The sequence below is a fragment of the Xiphias gladius genome, chromosome 23 (genome assembly GCF_016859285.1).
Source record: "Xiphias gladius isolate SHS-SW01 ecotype Sanya breed wild chromosome 23, ASM1685928v1, whole genome shotgun sequence".
In the NCBI taxonomy this organism is placed as follows: domain Eukaryota; kingdom Metazoa; phylum Chordata; class Actinopteri; order Istiophoriformes; family Xiphiidae; genus Xiphias; species Xiphias gladius.
In genome coordinates, this window is record NC_053422.1 from 23,031,392 (window position 1) to 23,049,127 (window position 17,736).

General features: G+C 41.3%; 2 protein-coding genes across 3 annotated transcripts; one reads left to right on the top strand and one right to left on the bottom strand.

Annotated features, from left to right (window-relative positions):
- Positions 1 to 1,191: 1,191 nt before the first annotated feature.
- Positions 1,192 to 7,565, bottom strand: gpr137 (G protein-coupled receptor 137). Its single transcript, XM_040119558.1, has 8 exons — positions 7,466 to 7,565; positions 5,163 to 5,631; positions 4,518 to 4,567; positions 4,117 to 4,354; positions 3,505 to 3,654; positions 3,171 to 3,296; positions 2,917 to 3,035; positions 1,192 to 2,281 (listed from the first exon to the last, which is right to left on the bottom strand). The coding sequence occupies exons 2-8, from the start codon at positions 5,541 to 5,543 to the stop codon at positions 2,185 to 2,187; spliced, it is 1,161 nt and encodes a 386-aa protein (XP_039975492.1). The 5' UTR covers positions 5,544 to 5,631; positions 7,466 to 7,565; the 3' UTR covers positions 1,192 to 2,184.
- On the top strand, positions 7,498 to 17,714 carry pld7 (phospholipase D family, member 7). 2 transcript variants are annotated; one of them, XM_040119556.1, is made up of 12 exons: positions 7,498 to 7,981; positions 8,524 to 8,631; positions 11,941 to 12,930; positions 13,128 to 13,315; positions 13,529 to 13,709; positions 13,810 to 13,924; positions 14,200 to 14,327; positions 15,157 to 15,360; positions 15,606 to 15,745; positions 15,915 to 16,080; positions 16,191 to 16,290; positions 16,963 to 17,714. In XM_040119556.1, the coding sequence occupies exons 1-12, from the start codon at positions 7,856 to 7,858 to the stop codon at positions 17,163 to 17,165; spliced, it is 2,649 nt and encodes an 882-aa protein (XP_039975490.1). In that variant the 5' UTR covers positions 7,498 to 7,855; the 3' UTR covers positions 17,166 to 17,714. The 2 variants fall into 2 exon arrangements, with proteins under 2 accessions (XP_039975490.1, XP_039975491.1); XM_040119557.1 differs by lacking the exon at positions 7,498 to 7,981 and adding an exon at positions 8,005 to 8,297.
- Positions 17,715 to 17,736: the final 22 nt, after the last annotated feature.

A 17,736-nucleotide genomic window follows, 5' to 3' on the forward strand; every position in this document is an offset into this window, starting at 1 on the left:
TTGATCATATCACATGATCTTCCTCAGCAGATAGTTTGTTCAGTTGTCATGGAATTAAATCAGTGTATAAACATTATACTAAATCTCTGCCTTTAAGCTAGCATGAACAAGTCCTTTAAGTGCTCAGAAAAAATGAAATTTACACATTTCCATGACAAGTGGGCAACTTTATCTGCCAAGGAAGATCATGTAATATGATAAAAAGCCCAGGAACAGATACTAAATGGACCTTGTGGTGAGATTGTTTTGTCAACCAATGTTTTTACGATTTTCTGTGTGGAATGAAGTTAACAAAATCTCTGCAGAGAACAAATCTGAATCACATTTTCAAATTATCATGTATTACTATATTAGATTAATTCATCAGATTAATGATCAGGCAAATTTTCTTTTTAAAATGGATCCCTCTCAAAGTTGAGTTGCTGTGTGAGGCTCCGATTAAAGGCAAGTGAAGGTCTCTGTGGGATTTTAGATTTAGCCTCTGGTTTCCGCTGATTTCACAACATCTTAGAAATAATTTTGCAAAGATATGATGCTGGACAGGCATAACTGTCACAGTAATGATCACGCCGGCTTCTATTGCTGTCAAAATAATGTTATTGTTGGTAATGCAGTATTGTTTTATTTAACAGATCTGCAATTTCTGAATAATTTCCCAGGAGGTTTCCTGGATAGAAGTATGTGTTTTGCTACTACTTATACAGAAAACAGACATTTCCTAGAAATTCAGTATTTAATTTTTACTGGAATATATAGTCTGCAGATAAGATGAGTTGCTTGTTTTGACACTTTTTTTTTGCTTGACCTTGTGTGTACCAACTGAATACTGTCTCTATCTTCTATATAGTTAGTACCAAATAACATTTTTTTCTAGGAAACCTCAAATGAAATAATTTGGAAACCACAGGCCCATAAAATAAAATGTACCCTGGAATACAGTGGAAAGAATAAATTGATTCAGAAAATTCTGTACTCAAGTAATGCAACAATAACATAAAAGCCAGATATAAAAGCAAGCACGATGTTCACCACTGTATTACTTATCTCAAAACTAGCTTAAGGTCAGTGTGTTGATTGGATGTACAGGCCTTAACGAGACACTGGCTGATTGGAAGATTGAAAAACATTTGAAACTCTGAAACAAAAAAATAACAACTTAGAAAAAGGGGGAACAAGTTCATTTTTATGGATTTATTAGTTTGTTGTTTACATAGTAAATGTCAGTCGTGGTGAAGTCAAAGCCACGGGTTAGTGACTTGCTATGAGGAAGCCTCATACTAGTCAAGACTAAGGAGAATAACATTTGATTATCAGCTGCAATTAAAAGGTAGAAGCATAGTTATAAATTACATCACAATACAATTATACAGAAATGGGTTAAGAATCAACATTAATTCTGTCATTTTAAAAATGTGGACACTCTTTACAAATGTGATATACAAACCTAAAGAATAGCAGACACTGGCCATAAAGAGAACTTACAATGAGACCAAATAAGGAAACAAACAAACATACACTAATACCTGCAGCAATGTATTAGAAAATAGAGATCCTGCTGAGCTGATTTGAAATTATGAATTAAAGGTTACAAAGGACATTAGTGGTCTTAAAGAAACATTACTTTGCTGCAAACACATGTATTTTAGTCTGTTTCTGATACACTGAAGAAACTGTGTAAGAGAAATTTACCTTCGTTAAAACAAAACTTTAATACAGTATCTTCAATGCCTACTACCAATGGTTATTCAATGCTGGGAACTACACTGCATTACATGTATTCATTTATTAAGGAAAGCTTATGAAGCTAAATGTGCAATTTTTAGGAATTGTAAGAGCTAGTTTACCTTGTTTTTTTTAATCAACATTGGTGGATATAAACAAGCTAAACCTCAGCTTTACCTTTACAAAGAGCTCACTGAGCACAGTATTTGGCCATTCACATCTGGCAGGGCTTTCCCCACCGTGTTTGTTCCTTTTGAGCTAAGAAAAACGTTTAATTTATTGTCTTTTCAAAAACTACAAGGTGCATATTCACTGTTTGGTGATGATTTCCTGAGGTTTTCAGTGCAAAAACTGCTCATAGAGGGAGGTACAGTGTTGGTAGGCTGGTAGCTGTGTGTGTGTGTGTATGTATTTGGTCCTTGAGACAAATACCACAACCCTGATCCTGGTCAGGAGTCAGGGTCAGTTCTGGGGGGTGGAGTAGAACGAGTGGTGCTGGTGGTTCTGGTCTGGAGGGTTGCTGGCAAACAGGAGAGGAGCGGTCTCTGCTCCATACCAGCTGAAACAGTGAGAGCAAAAGGTGACAGCTGAATCCACTGTGCAGTGTGTGAGGAGTCTTGTACGGTGAATTTCGGTCGGTCATTTTCATCTCAGAGCATAACAATGCATTGCAGCCAATCAGAAAGTAACCCTGAGCTAATTTTTCCGTGGAAAGAGATGCACCAATAAACGCTTGTATGCGGTCTGAACCTGTACTTAGACAAATTTACTTTGTTAATCTGTTTAAAACCGGAAAATAATATTTTTTATTTTAAAATCTGCACGACTTGTCCTGCAGGTCAATATACCAAGTACTTTCCCCATTAATTAATTACTCATTTGGTCTGAAATGAAATGTCCAAAAATGGTTTCCACAAGCTCGAGGTGACGTCTTCAAATGTGTTGCTTTGTCCATCTAACAAAACCAAAGCGAGACCCAAAGGTTTTGATTTTAGAAACATATAGAATTAGAGCTGAAACGACTAGATGATCAGTCGATGGACAGAAAAATAATCTGCAACAGTTTTGATACTTTTTACAGTCTTTTTTTAAAGCAAAAATGCCAAAAAATAGTTCACTGGATTCAGTGTTTTTGAATGTGAATATTCATTCATATACCAGACTACACGTCTAACACGGTTTTAATGATCGTACCCTGACTGTGGATCTGAACTGCATGTCCACGGAAGAAGCGCATCCTCGTCACTGCCTTGAGGGTCATCAAAGAAATATGGACGAGGTAGGACCCTGTTGTTAATGGCCATGCTGCTGGTCTGTGAGGAACGGAAACAACACGGGTTGAAATTACTTCTGCTGTTTCAACAACACACATCCTGCGTCATGTTTCATTCTCAAGTGTCTACATGTAGACGATATTAAGTCCACTGCCTGACAGACGCACTAACTACCTCCTGAGTGGGCTGGCGAACCCTGAAGATGAGGATGAGCAGACTGCTTGGGAGCAGTTCCCATATGAAGAGGATGGCACCGAAGACCAGGTAGCCGCTGTCGCCCATTTCATTACGTAAGTCAGCCTACAAACAAACAAACACACATAGTGTTATCTAGTAGTGTACTGGCATTTTTCCTAGCCCTGGCCATTAGCCTTATCACAATCAACCATCAGGACCTGCATGTTCGGAGATATGAAAACACTGACAACCATTACTGCCGACAAGACCCAGACTGAACAGTGCGTTGCACCGGCTGAAGGGTGCATGGACCCAAACATTAGACGATTACCTGGTCGGAGACGTTGTACCAGTCAAAGTTGAACGACTCCACCTGGTGGTTCTGGGACAGAAAGAGGACTGTCAGGTTGTAGCAGGCTCGACTGGCAAACAGCAAGATCACTGCTGCCGCCAGTGCTGCTGTGCGGCACATGGTGGTCCCCTGGTCAGGTAGAAAAGGCACTGTTAGCCTGGAGTTCCATCACAATTACAGAGAAGAAGTGGTTTATGTTTAAAGGGGGTGCTCTGACGTTCACGGACTCACAAGAGTTGCATTAGTAAAAGAACGGTCAAAATAGATGCAGCAGATGCTGAAATTTTATTAATTTTAGTCCCTAGTATAGGTAAAAAGGAAAAAAAATGCTGGATTTCCCATAGTGCGACTCATTATTGCCTTTCATTAGACCCTCCCTTCCTGGTGAACACCCATATCTTTCAAACTACACACTTCCAGATTTTACTCAGTTCTGGTATAAATGTGCAGTCTCCAAGCCCAAGCCCAGTTTTTCCCAGCCTAATCATGAGGAGTAAACTAATCTTGAAGTGTAAAAATAGGTGGAGTTGCCCTTTAACTTAAGTTTCTTGCTGCAGAATTTGACACTCTGGGGGCTGAACCTGAGCGCACCTTGCTGATCAGGTAGGGGCTGGTGGAGTGCGAGTGTCTGGTCAGGAGCAAAAGCAGAGTAGCCAGTAACACCGCATCCAGGATGAAGAGCGAGTCATTGACTATGACTCGAACCAGGACCAGGTTCCACGTCCGCTCCCCTGACCCACCACGGCCTCGGTCCCCGAGAGCAGCGCAAACCACGTTGACACAGAGGAAGGCAGCGTTCAATGCGCCATACACGTACCGTGCCAGCCACCTGAGGAAGACACGGAAGCCAGCGCGACAAATGAATTTGCAGTCATCAGGTGTTTCGGAGGCTAAATCAAGATAATCAGGGGTCAAAACAAAAGCTTGTCACAGTATTACTCTCAATGCAAGAGGGGATCTTTCTGAAATTTTTACTGTAGCGTGTAACTTACAGTCTTCTGCCCCCTGCTGAGCTGTAAGTCTCTCTCACTTTGAGCAACACCTGCAGTACAAGAGACAAACACACAACATAGTAATCAGAAACCTAAGAAACTAGAACATGCGCTCAATAGAGCGCAGACCTCTGCCAAGGCCAGTGTCACACAACATACACCAGACTTCAGAGAAAAAAATTCAAATTCATAGTAAACCATCTGGATCTGCCCCAAAATGTAACGGGTTCTTCCCTGGTCCCTGCCCCATCCCTCCACCATGTTTGGTGCAAACCAGTTCAATACTTTTTGCTTAATCCTGCTGATAAATAAACAAACCAACAAACAGACACAGATGATGAGGAAAAAAACAAATGTAACTAAAATCTAAGAAATACTACATTTGCATGTTACTTTCGGTCCCTCCAAAGCAACTACTCACTGCACAAGGTTTCATTTCAATAGCTGTTTGGCAGACAGCTACTGAAAGGAATTCCCCCGCTCAAAGATTATGGAAAGGAGGCCTTGAGTATTGACTTATTCAGTAATGCCATGAAGTCTTTTTATCAATTCAGTTCCATAAGACCAGTTCTTCTTACAATCCCTCTGTCAAATTCCATCAGTAGATTCAAAGAGTAACCCCAGCTCCATTCTCCCCAGCCTCACCTGAGTAAAATACAGGTTAATAAGGTTGAGCGTGAAGAACTGCAGACAAACAGGGAAGCAGTACAGCAGCCAGTAGACTGCAACAGGTAGGTGGTTGGCCTCCAGAGCATTAAGGAAGTAAAAGGAGAACAAGGTGGTGCGGAGGGCGGCCCAGAGCAGGCAGAGGAACAGAAAAACACTCTGGTAGCTCCATCGTTTGTGTTTGTAGACGTAGAGAAGCCAGAGCTGGATGTACACCACCAGGAAGAGTCCGGCGTACAGAGTGGTGTAGAGGATGGTGAAGCCAAGCTGGACCGACGGAGCAACGGCCGGACGAAGGGGAACCGGGGGAGGCAGAGTGGAGGAGTTGGGAGGAGGGGCAGCTGTGACTGGAGCTTCCATTGGGGTTACTGTCAGAACTAACCGTCCATCGTGACAGAGAAACTGCCTGACCTTCTCCTCTCAGCCTCAAGGGGTTTACATGGGAGACCTGAAAGCGAAAACAAAAACAAAATCACAAGAGATAAGCAGGTGTTGACTAGAAGACACTGAGCTCAATGTACTGTATTAAACTTTATTATTATGTGTTATATGAGTATTGTGATATAAATAACACAAAACTGATAAAGCTTTGATCAAAGTACTAGACAAAAATTCCCTGTGCATGTCAGTAATCACTGCAAACACTGTCAAATCACAAATGATGAATTATAGATCAATATCAGAAGAGTAGGTAAATATATTATTATATCTGATTTTGCAATTACCAGACGGCCTTCCTACAATATTGATTTACAATATATTTCAGGTGCATTTTTTAGTATTTCAGAATGAAATTTTCCCTTTACTTCTCAATACTTCATAGGCTCCACCCTGTCTGTCATTCACCCCTGCATTTTTATTTTGAAACCTGGAACAAAAACTCATCGCTGTCACTTATACATGCTAACTCGATGGACTTCACTGAAATTATAGAGACAGGTTTGTATGTACCTTTGAATCTTTAAAGTAATTTTTGCTCAAATTTCCTGTTTACCTTCATAAAACGCTTTCTCATGTTTCTACGTACTGAGCTCCCAGGGCCCGGAAAAATTTGTCTAGAAATGCAGACTTTGCGTCAGGCGTTGAAGCATCACATTCAAAAAATGTTTTATGTTCCATTGTTTTAAAGCAAACCAATGCAAAAATTTGCCATTTTTTAGGCAACTAGTTTTGGTATCTCCTTCAAATTCATTTTGATTGTTTGTGGTCATGTGAAGGACAGGACATGCACCGCATGCAGCTGGGTCCTGGGCTCTAACACTCCACGATAACGTAAGAGGAGCTTTCAAATCAGGACATTGCCAACGATATCACCTAAAGACACCAGTTATCATGTTAGTAAGCTTTGATCAGTGCCAGCTGAGCTGTCGGTGGTGTTTCAGAGCTGCTTGCATGCCTTTGTTGATAGTGAGCTTGCTAGTTTCAAACCAGAACTCCTTAGTGCTGCTTTAAAGGGTCAAGTTTTATCTCTCCCATGTCTCTCAAGTCCTGTTTTGTTGTGCTGTATATGAGTGCTGCAAACTAATGATGTGTGTTCTAATGTAACTACTGTATGCGATTCCTATCTTATGCAGGCATTTGGACCAGGTCTCTCTTGTAAAACAGATAATGTATCTCAATAGACTTCCTGGTTAAATAAAGGTTAAATTAATAAAAAAAAAACATTTAAGAGAAATCAGTCTTTGAAAATTGTTTACCAAAGCTGCCCTGATTAGACAGTTTATCAATTATTGACAAAATTCATCTGTATCTGTTTTGATAATTAAATCATTGTTTCAGTCTTTTTTTTTTTTTCAAGCAAAAAAGCGAATTATTCTCTGATTCCGGCTTCTCAACTTTAAGGATTTGCTGTCATGGCTGGATAGTGAAGGCAAGTCGAAGTGAAACCTTCATTTACAAGTGCATTGCTTGAGTATTTGAGAACTCACATTCTGAGAGAAATCTGACTCGTTTGCTTACCATTAGTGACACTGCAACTACAATTTAACGGTATGACTTACAAAAAAATAAATGAATAAATGATGTGGTAGATTTGTCGCTGTTATAATATTTTACGGGCGTTTATGTCCACTGGGTATATTTGTGACCCAGCCACCTAATCGTCTTTACTTTGGTCTTTGGAACATAAACACTCGGTCGTGTTCCGCTTAAACGGCTAACTCAACGAACCGAAACTAACTTTGCTGACTAACGTAAATGTAAAGTGTTTCGAGCTGCCACCGATTTACGCGTTGCCTGCTCACGAAAACCATGTCAGTAATCATTAAACGACAATAACAAACCTTATTTTAAGTGGACATGAAGCTCCCGGTTACACAGCAGATGACGGTTATCCCCTTGTTTCCGTGTGTGACTGCGCAGCGTCTGATAGGCGGAGCCACTGTTTTGATTCTAACCGCCAATCAGCGACGACAGGAAATCGCGGTTTCTTCAATTTGTTGTTTTGTTGTGTTGAGAAGGACTGCGCGTGAAAATCACATATAAAGGTCGGGTTATTTATAGGGCACCGAGAAAAGGTGTTTTGATAACTAGCAGCTGCTGCCGGTTTCTGCCTCGGCTTTAGCCGTTTGCTACAGTGGACTCTCATCGGGCAAACGGACCGCTCTATTAGCACCGTTCGGCCCGTTAATATCTCGTGTCACGAAGGTGGTGCGTTATTAAAGTGGTCCAAGATGCCCATGGTACTACGATCCAGAAAATCCATGCACCCAAGTCAGGCGACTGAGGTAGAGTTGACGGACCCAACGCCGGTCACACGGAGAAGGTCGACCCGCCTGCACTGGAGAACTACGTACAAGGTGGGTATTTTATTACTCAGCTTTTCCGCCTCCTCTTCCTCCACTGCAGAAAACTTCACAGTCGGCCACGTAGCTGGCTCGCTAACGTAAACGGCAGCGACGTTAGCTGGCTAACCCGAGGAAAATACTCAGGGAAGGATTATATAGACACCAGCCTGCTTTAACCTGCCGCATATTTACTGCTATTACCACGTTCACTTTTTTAAATATTTGCTCTGCTGGTTAGCGTAACTATTAGGAGCAAAACAAATAACGTCGTGAGACTGAACCCCTGTGCCTAGCCAAAACTTGTTACCTAGCAAGTTACTGCATTATGGTAAGTTTGTTTTCACAATGACGGTGTTACTCTGTGAAGAAGGTGATAAAACGTCTGCCTTTTATAGTCCTTTTTGTTTTTCTTTTGCCATAGCCCTGGTTTAGATAAAGGCACTAGCGATACGTACTGCACGCCCTTAAGTCTCACATGGACGCATAACTAGCGCTTTATTACGACGCTGCATGCCCCTCATTAACTGTGAGTATAACCGATGTGGTCCTGTCAGGAGTCAGATGAGTCAGACCATGAGCCTGTCCAGAGCCAAGTGATGGAGAGACACCAGAGTCCCCCGGCTGAGCTGGAGGAGGAAGCTGTTGAGGAGGCAGATCTAACGGTAAGCTATACGGTAATTCGCCTTACAGACACCCAAACAAACACACCTCTTGCTGTGGCATGTTATTTTTGTATTTCAGGAAAAAACAGAGCCTAACTAGGATGCATGGGTGTGGCGAGCTCTTATTTATACTGCCCTGTGGTGAGAGAAATAATGCTGTGTATGAGTGCAGCATGTAATCACCAGGAAATATTGACAGGCTAGTCCGGAAGTGTCTTAATCTCCTTTACTCTGCTTGTAGAGAAGTACAAGTCATTTATACATTAAGCCTACGAATATTTAAGCAGGGGTTGTCCAACAGTACTGGAGTTTTGAGGCCAATGTCAAAATCAATATTTGTGTGTTTATATATTGGCTAATATTTGTTTTTATCATTATCACATGTTAATGTGGAGAACTCCTTAAATTTGATTGTTTTGCACAATATTAAACAGTTGGACAACAAACTTCAAAATCATCATCAAAAAGGATAGTAACAATAAAGACAATAGCAATTTTTCAGCAGCAGACCTACATTTATTTTTCATTAATGTTAAAGAATAAGTATAAAACATATAGGGAGTTTTTTTTTTAGGCACTAAAAGTTAAGTGAGAATGCTTTCAAAAATAATGCAATGAATAGTTTTGAATTATCACTTAACTTCATACAAAGTGCAGTAAACAGAAAAAAAACTAAAATAAATCACTATTTGGTGTGACCACCCTTTGCCTTTAAAACATCACCAGTTCTCCTGGGAACACCTGCACACAGCTTTTCAAGGTACTTGGCAGGAAGGTTGTTCCAAGCATCTTGGAGAACTTGCATCAGTTTTTCTGTGGATTTGGGCTGTCTCAGTATCTTGTGTCTCTTCATGTGATCCCAGACTGACTCTGTTGTTGAGATCATTGCTGTGTGGGGGCCAGACCATCTGTGGCAGGACTCCTGGTTCTTCTCGTTGCTGAAGATACTTTTTATGACTGTGGCAGAATGTTCAGGGTTGTTGTCATGCTGCAGTTGAATTTTTGACCAATCAGATGACTCCCTGATGATACTGTGTGATGGATAAGAATCCAAACATCTAAAAATGTCTAAAACTTTTGCACAGTACTGTATATCTGTCTTATATTTAAAGATAATGGACATGAAATGAGGGTCATATATACATAACAATGCAGCCTATAACATATTTCATAATATATTGGAATTCCTTTTTGCATGTGTTGTTACAGATGCATCTGTGACTATATCAGCCTGTTACTAAGTTAGTCAGTCTTTATGTTTATACAGTGCATTAAGAAAATATATCAGTGTATACTCATAATGACAAAGCGAAAACAGAATTTTACAAATGTATTAAAAAGGAAAAACTTGAATATCCCATTGACATAAGTATTCAGACCCTTTGGTATGACAGTGCCTCCCATTTCTCTTGATCATTTTTGAGATGTTTCTACAACTTGATTGGAGTCTACCTGTGATAAATTCGATTGATTGGACATGATTTGGAAAGACACACACCTGTCTATATAAAAGGTCTCACTGCTGACAATATATATCAGAGCAAAAACCAGGCAATGAGGTGAAGGAACTGCCTGTAGAGCTCAGAGACAGAATTGTGTCGAGGCACAGATCTGGGGAAGGCTACAAAAAAATTCTGCTGCACTGAAGGTTCACAAGAGCAGAGTGGCCTCCATAATTCTTCAATGGAAGGCGTCTGGAACAACCAGCACTCTTCCTAGAACTGGCTACCTGGCCAAACTGAGCAATCAGGGAGAGAAGCCTTGGTAAATGAGGTCACCAACAACCTGATGGTCACTCTGACTGAGCTCCAAAGATCCTGCGAGGAGACAAGAGAAACATCCAGAAGGGCAACCATCACTGCAGCACTCCACCGATCTGGCCTTTATGGTAGAATGGCCAGATGGAAGCCTCTCCTCAGTGAGAGGGACAAGAAACCCGCTTGGAGTTTGTTAAAAAAGCACCGAAAGGACTCTCAGACTTTGAAAACAAGATTCTCTGGTCTGATGAAACCAAGATTGAACTGTTTGGCCTTCATTCTAAGCGTCATATCTGGAGGAAACCAAAACCAGTCACCGCTCATCACCTGCCCACTACCATCCCAATGGTGAAGCAAGGTGGTAGCAGCATCGATGCTGTGGGGGTGTTTTTCAGCGGCAGAGACAGAGAGACTGAATTTGAACGATTTTAGCATAAGGCTGCAACTTAACAAAATGTGAAAAAAGTGAGGTCTGAATACTTGATCATAGGCACAAATCAAATTTGAGGTATGTTTAGGTATTGTGTGTTTACACTGTTTGATTATGGAAAAAAAGACTTTTGTCTAATATTTAATCATTGTATTTTTTATCAGATGTTGATCTTCATATTGATATATCTGCCAAAAAACTGTCTGAATCAGTTGGGCCTTAATTTGCCTTTTTCACAGCAGACACTTTTTTTCTTGTCATAGTAGGAAAAGCACAGCTGTTACTAATAACATTAATGATGGCTCAGTCCCAGTAAGCCATGACGGTGTCAGTGACATTTCCTACTGTGAAATGTCAAAATGTCTTGTAAGAAAAAGGCCTATTTGCTTAGACAGGGAGATATTTAAAAACAAGCACAAAACACTAAACACTATTTGGATATGGATTTACATGTCAGCCTTCGTATTCTAGCCAAGAAATACATGTGTGCCAAGATTACCATACATTTTGCAGTCAGAATAATTCAGCATCCTCAGAAATACGGTCAGTAGACTGGCCACACCCTGATTAACCATCATGGACATTTGGTTTGGAACTCTGAAATATGGCTGCCATGGAATATCAGCGTATTTATGAAAATTAGCACTGTGGACAGAGCAAGTTAGATTGTCAAGTTAAATGATATTGTAGCCAAGGTAACACTTATGTCAAGTTCATAAACAAACATTGGCATCCATAACAACATGTTAAACAGTCTGTGGTAAACATGAAGGTTTACCAGTAAGGAAAGCTAATTTGAATAGGTGTGGCTATTCTAGCTCTTGCAGCACTACAGAAGCCTCTCAAGGTAATATACAGTGCTATAGTGTTGTTGTTAACCAGTACCAAGACAGAGAGTAAAAAGAATGTAGTATATTGCATTTGTTTGAGTCTGTTAATGTTTAACTGCCGGCTTTTTCATAGTATATCAGATGTCATATGCAACTAAAGGTATTGTCATGAGGCTATTCAGAGTCACTGGGTTAAAACTTGTGTGCATATGCTGAGAGAGGTGATATAGACATTTTTTTTTATCCAAACAAAAGATGTATTCCTTTTCTAATGAGGTTCTGTCTTCCTCAGGAACTGAGGCATTGTAGTGTTTTGCTGGACCGTCTACAGGCTGATGACAAGGCTGCAAAAAAAGAGCTTGAAGAGAAAGAAGACATGAACCGCAAAGGTGGGAAATCCGTCTCTCGTATCCCTACTTTCCATAAACGACCTACCAGTGCAAGCCAGAACACGGAGCTGCCTGTTCCCAAAAAAGATACCCCTGTCCATGTATCTCAGCCCCATGAAAAAGCTGGATGTGGAAGCATGGAAGCTTCAAAGTCCAAACCGCCTGATGCCAGAGAAAAAGCCCTTCCATTGCCATCAGTCCGAGTCCCCAAAATTGGCTTCGATGCCCCCTCTCCATTCAGCAGCGCTGAACAAGCCGCCGCTTCAGCTCATAGCTCCCTGATTACTGCACCCAAGAGTTGGAGTTTGTCTGAATCTGTGCAGCATCCTCTTATGACTGCAAGCCCCAGGCCTGCTCTGAGGCCAGAAAAAGGGTCAGAGCAACATTTACCAGAGCAAGACCAGAGCAAAACCTCAGAAATAGAAGCTGATACCAGACCAGATAACCCTGTAAGTTACCTTTCACATGAGGGCCCCCTAAGCCAAAAGCCCCAGGATGATACAGGAGAAAAGTATGATGTTGAGGTTAAAGGCGGGATTACCCTCACTGCCTCTGGAGACACCGCAAAGTCTGAGGGGGCAGAAAGTGCTAGCACAACTGAGGTCAGCCAAGTGGATGCTATTATGGACGAAGAACCACCGTGGGAAACAGAGCCAATGAACATACTTGAATTAAAGGACAGTAGATCTTCATCAGATGTTGAATGTGAGGTGGATTTGACGGGTAAAAAGTCTGAGCACTTCAGTCTAGGAGAGGTGAAGGACCATCATGAACCACATATAATCCAGTCAGAATTTTCAAAACTTGCAGAGAAAAGAGCCGATATGAACGAATCCACCTCTACTGTAGCACCAGAGAAGCCTGCTAAAGTTAGATCAACCAAGTCAACTAAGGTGAGTTACGTTGCTGTTACTGCTTAATAGATTCCACTGATATCAGTCGTGCTGTTTCCTTGGTGGTCTCAATAGAGTCAGCAATATATAAAGGAATTTCCCCACACCCTGCAGTAAAAGCTGTGGTATGCAACACAATCCTTAATGGTTTCCCAGTCTCTTGTCAAAGCTAAAACTCCACATCTGTCATTTTGCAGAGCTCAGGGTTCTCCCGTTTTGCCCTCTTCTGCTTCCTGCCCACCACCTTGCTGCTTCTTGGAGGGCTTGGTCAGCATGTTTGGCACTACGGGCTTCCCATGTCTGTGGCCCAGCTCATGGCTCAGCTGGAGCTGCACTGGCTAGAGGGTTTTGGCTTAGTACCAGAGCCTTGCAGCACTGATTGTCGGTAAGAAATATCAAAGAGTCAATCTTTCGGACCTATTTTGGTCTTTGGAGAGAAAAAAAGAATTTTGCGATCACATTATTATCACCACATTATCAGGACTTGTAAAAAAAACCACTGTGACAAAGGTTGAACTGCTCTTCTAATTTGAGATGCTGCCTGAATTGAGGGTGGTGTAAAAATGGTGTAACTTCAATAACCCTCGCCCCTGTTCAGAGTGCATCTGGTGGAGAGCATCCCGGTAGGTCTCTACCAGTCTTCTCCCTCGTCCAGACAGAGCATCGCAGACAGCTGGCTTCATCTGCTGGACAAGGCCAACAGCTCCGTCCACATCGCTGCTTTCTACTTCAAGTTAAGAGGAAGCAATTTGGAGTTCGCTGACTCCTCTGACTCTCAGGTCAGTACAGTGGCATGCCCCAGTCTCTTGGTGTAGTACTGTACATGCAGTGATTGTACCGAATCCCGTTTTTTAACCTTTTCATATGTGTGTTTTTCAGGGAAGAAAGGTCTTTGAGCTCCTGAAACAACTTGAATCGAAAGGTGTGAAACTCCAGATTGCTGTCAACGCCCCCCAGACCTCAACCCAAGACACAGCAGAGCTGGCTGCAACAGGTACAACATTTGACAATATTTAGCCCTTCACTACTAACTGAGATTCCACAGATTGGTATTAATATCATCAAATTTACCTAATGTAACTTCAGAGATTTTTTTTTTTTTTAATTATTGTTAAAAGGATTACGTTCTGCTGATGCCTCTGCTAACAGAACGTAATCTTGTAAAACAGTTAGCACTTTAACAAATTGGTAGTCAAACCAAGAACTGTAAATTTTGTGGTTGGTAAGGTTGAAACTCCCTGGATCGATCACTCTGTTGCATTTTTGCAGGTGCAGAAGTTAGAGATATAGACCTCAAAGCTGTAACTGGAGGCATCATCCACACCAAGCTGTGGGTGGTGGATCAAAAGCACTTCTACCTGGGTAGTGCCAACATGGACTGGCGCTCTCTAAGTCAGGTAAAACAGAGAAAAATGTGCATTTTCAGATGTATCTGCATTAATGTGGGCATGGCTTAAGTCTGTAGTCATTATGTTCAGTGGTTTACCCCTTATGACCTTCTGCATTAGGAGGGAGATTCACATCACTGTTAACCTAGGGATCACATTACTGTCCAGTTGATTTATAAAACTGACGTGCCAAGCAGGTAGTCGCATGGGCCTGACTCCCTGATAAAAACTAAAAGAGCAGAAATGCAGGGGGGTTTTTTTGTTTTTGTTTTTTTTGAGTCACTAAACCTACAAACCTTTTTTAAGACACAACTGAAACTAAATAGGCCACAATGAGACAGCAGTTTTCAGATTAGCCTCAAACTGATGATGGACTACTCTCTTTAATAGATGTTGATCATGTAATTAAATTTTATCAGCTGTGGCATCGCTCTCTTAGACTTTACTGATGTGTTCATTGGTGGCAATTATATTTATACTGCAGATTACTTATATCACAAAGTAACTTATTACGTGAAAGTGAAAGCAAATTTTTGCCAAGGTCCAATCTTCAAATGCATTCAAACTGTGTTGTTCCAAATGATGGATACATCAACATGATACATTTTCCTGACCTTTATCTTGAGTAAAATAATCTGGATTATATTTGGGTTTTAATAGTTCATCATAATTGTGCTGCTTCCAGATCTGAGGGGGTTCCATGTTTAGCTCGGCAAAGTCATCGCAATAAATCTTAAATAAATCTTCCCCCTGGATCAGGTCCTGGATCATCCCCTCACAAACACAGTCCTAGTTGTAGCTGCAGTGGAATTAATGAGGTGGTCTTTGTTGAACTAAGGTGAAGGAGGTGGGTCTGTCAGTGGAGGACTGCAGCTGCCTGGCTCAGGACGCCTTTCGGATCTTTGGGGTGTACTGGAGCATTGGGGGTGCGAACAATCGATCCTTGCCCCCGTACTGGCCTGCTCGCCTCTCTGCCCTGTCCAGCTCCCAGAATCCCCTACGTCTGAAGTTCAATGGAGTACCTGCCCAAGTCTACCTGTCTGTAAGTTCAGCACGAGTCTATAAGCTTCCTTTTAAGAGGAATACTTTAATTCTTTATGAAAGAAGACGTTGACCTCTAAGTTCTCCCTGCGTGTCAGCATGATATCTTAGCATTTTCAGTATTCTAAGCATACTCATCAGAGCGTATTTACATTTCAGACGAGAGTGGAGCTGTAAAAGATTCCTATTCCTCTCCCTCTTTGCTTTCATGATCCTTACTGCTTGTTCTGTGTCTGTTTCCTGCAGAGTGCCCCTCCGCAAATCTCAGCCCGCGGCCGGTCTGACGATCTCGCCACCATCTTGTCTGTCATCAACGACGCCCAGAAGTTCGTTTACATCTCTGTCATGGACTACCTTCCTCTCTCTCAGTTCACAGAGCCAATCAGGTACACTCAGCTCTCGAAGAGCCCCCACTATTTACCCCTCCACTGTTCAAATCCTGTACATTTACCATCAGAGATATACACTAGAAATAATCTGATGTGGACTGGTAAAAAGGCATTAAAGGCATTAATTGAACAGAGTTGAAACTCTATTCTGGTGTCCTGCTCTCAGGTTCTGGCCCGCCATCGACTCGGCCCTGCGTGCTGCAGCCTGCACCCGAGGGGTGCAGGTCAGACTGATGGTCAGCTGCTGGGAGCATTCTCCTGCCAAAATGTTCACCTTCTTGCAGTCCCTGCTGGTGCTCAACAGGCCTCCACTGAAATGTGACATTGACATAGTACGTCTGGAGGTTTAATTTCCTTAGTGGCTCAAACATAGTGCACTTTACAGAATGAGGATGGATCCTGGACTCCTGTTTTATTTGTTTATTTGTTTTTGTCTTTGCAGAAAATCTTTACAGTGCCTTCAACGGCAGAGCAGATGAAGATCCCCTTTGCACGAGTCAACCACGCGAAGTACATGGTGACAGACAGAGTGGTCTACATAGGTGTGTTATTACTACTGCTCTGACCCTTCAAACATTAACATCCACTGTGACACACTCAGTAAGAACACCGGCTCATTTACTTCACTTTTACTCCACTACATTTATCCAACAGTTTTAAGCACTAGTTATTTTGCGGATCTTTTTTTTTTAAATATCAAACATATATTCAACTTCTAAAACCTGATGCAGAGAAGAAAGTTTATTAGTTTATTTAATTAAGTTTATTTAAAGTTTATTCCTTTTTATCCAGTCACTTTAGTCTGAAACTGAGCATTTAAAATTTTTTCTTGTACAAAGTGAACAAATCTGCTCGTATAGTTGGAATATTACAACCTTTTTTCAGTGCAGATCAGCTTGTCTCCAGAATTTGTATTCGCATTTCACATTTTTTTACAGTTGTTTTAAATGAAAAACATGTTCAAATATACTTACTGCAAAATAAGGTTCTTAGGATTCAGTTACAGACAGAAATGTTTTCATAAGATAGAGGTTTTTGCAGAGTAAACTGCCCGAAGCTTAATTAAGTAGTTATCAGCTCCACCTCATCCAATTACAAAAAACTGCAGTGATAAAAATCCTTTAATATACTGTTCATCACACTATCACTATGAGCCATTTGTTATCAGCCATTACCAGTGACTTTACCTTCCTGATGAGCGTCTGTTTCCATAGGGACGTCCAACTGGTCAGAGAACTACTTCACTCACACTGCTGGTGTGGGCTTGGTTGTGAACCAGACGGGCTCAGAAGTCGGAAAAGGCCAGCAGACTCTGCAGAGCCAAGCCGAGGAGCTCTTCCTCAGAGACTGGAGGTCCCAGTACACCAGCACGCTCTCCGTTGACAGCGTGGATGTCTGCCCTCATGGCCGACACTGAGGGTTTGCTGTTCAATAAAGCACGTAGCATTGTAGATGAGCATCTTGCTTGTTCCTGCCACTTGAACTTCATTTTACTTACATAGAAATCAGCTTGCTGTACTGTGCAAATGAACGGATTATTTCATTGCTGTTTCCTGCCTGCCTTTTTCTGTATATAATTGCAATTTTATATTTAGTTTCAGAATGTGTTATTTTTATACTCTAATGTTTTGACAATTTTCTTACATGCGCAAGGTGCAAGGGAACTCGCTTTGTACAATTTATTTCATGCCTGGAGCATTTTGTATATTTTCCTTAAAAATGTCAGTGCCAAGCTTTAAGAATCTTATGCAGGAAATTAAACATTTCCGAAGAGGTGCAGACACCATGGGCATGTTTACACTGCTGAAGCTATCAGCTGTTAATATTCATGTTTAGTGAAAGCATTTGATGTAATGTTAGTCCAACAGTACAAGATTATTGTGAATAATGGCAATTGTCCATTTATAACTGATTGCTGCCTCATTAAAAAAATCCAATTTCAATGTTTACCACTGTAACCAGAAAATAACGCGCTTTGTTTTGTTGTT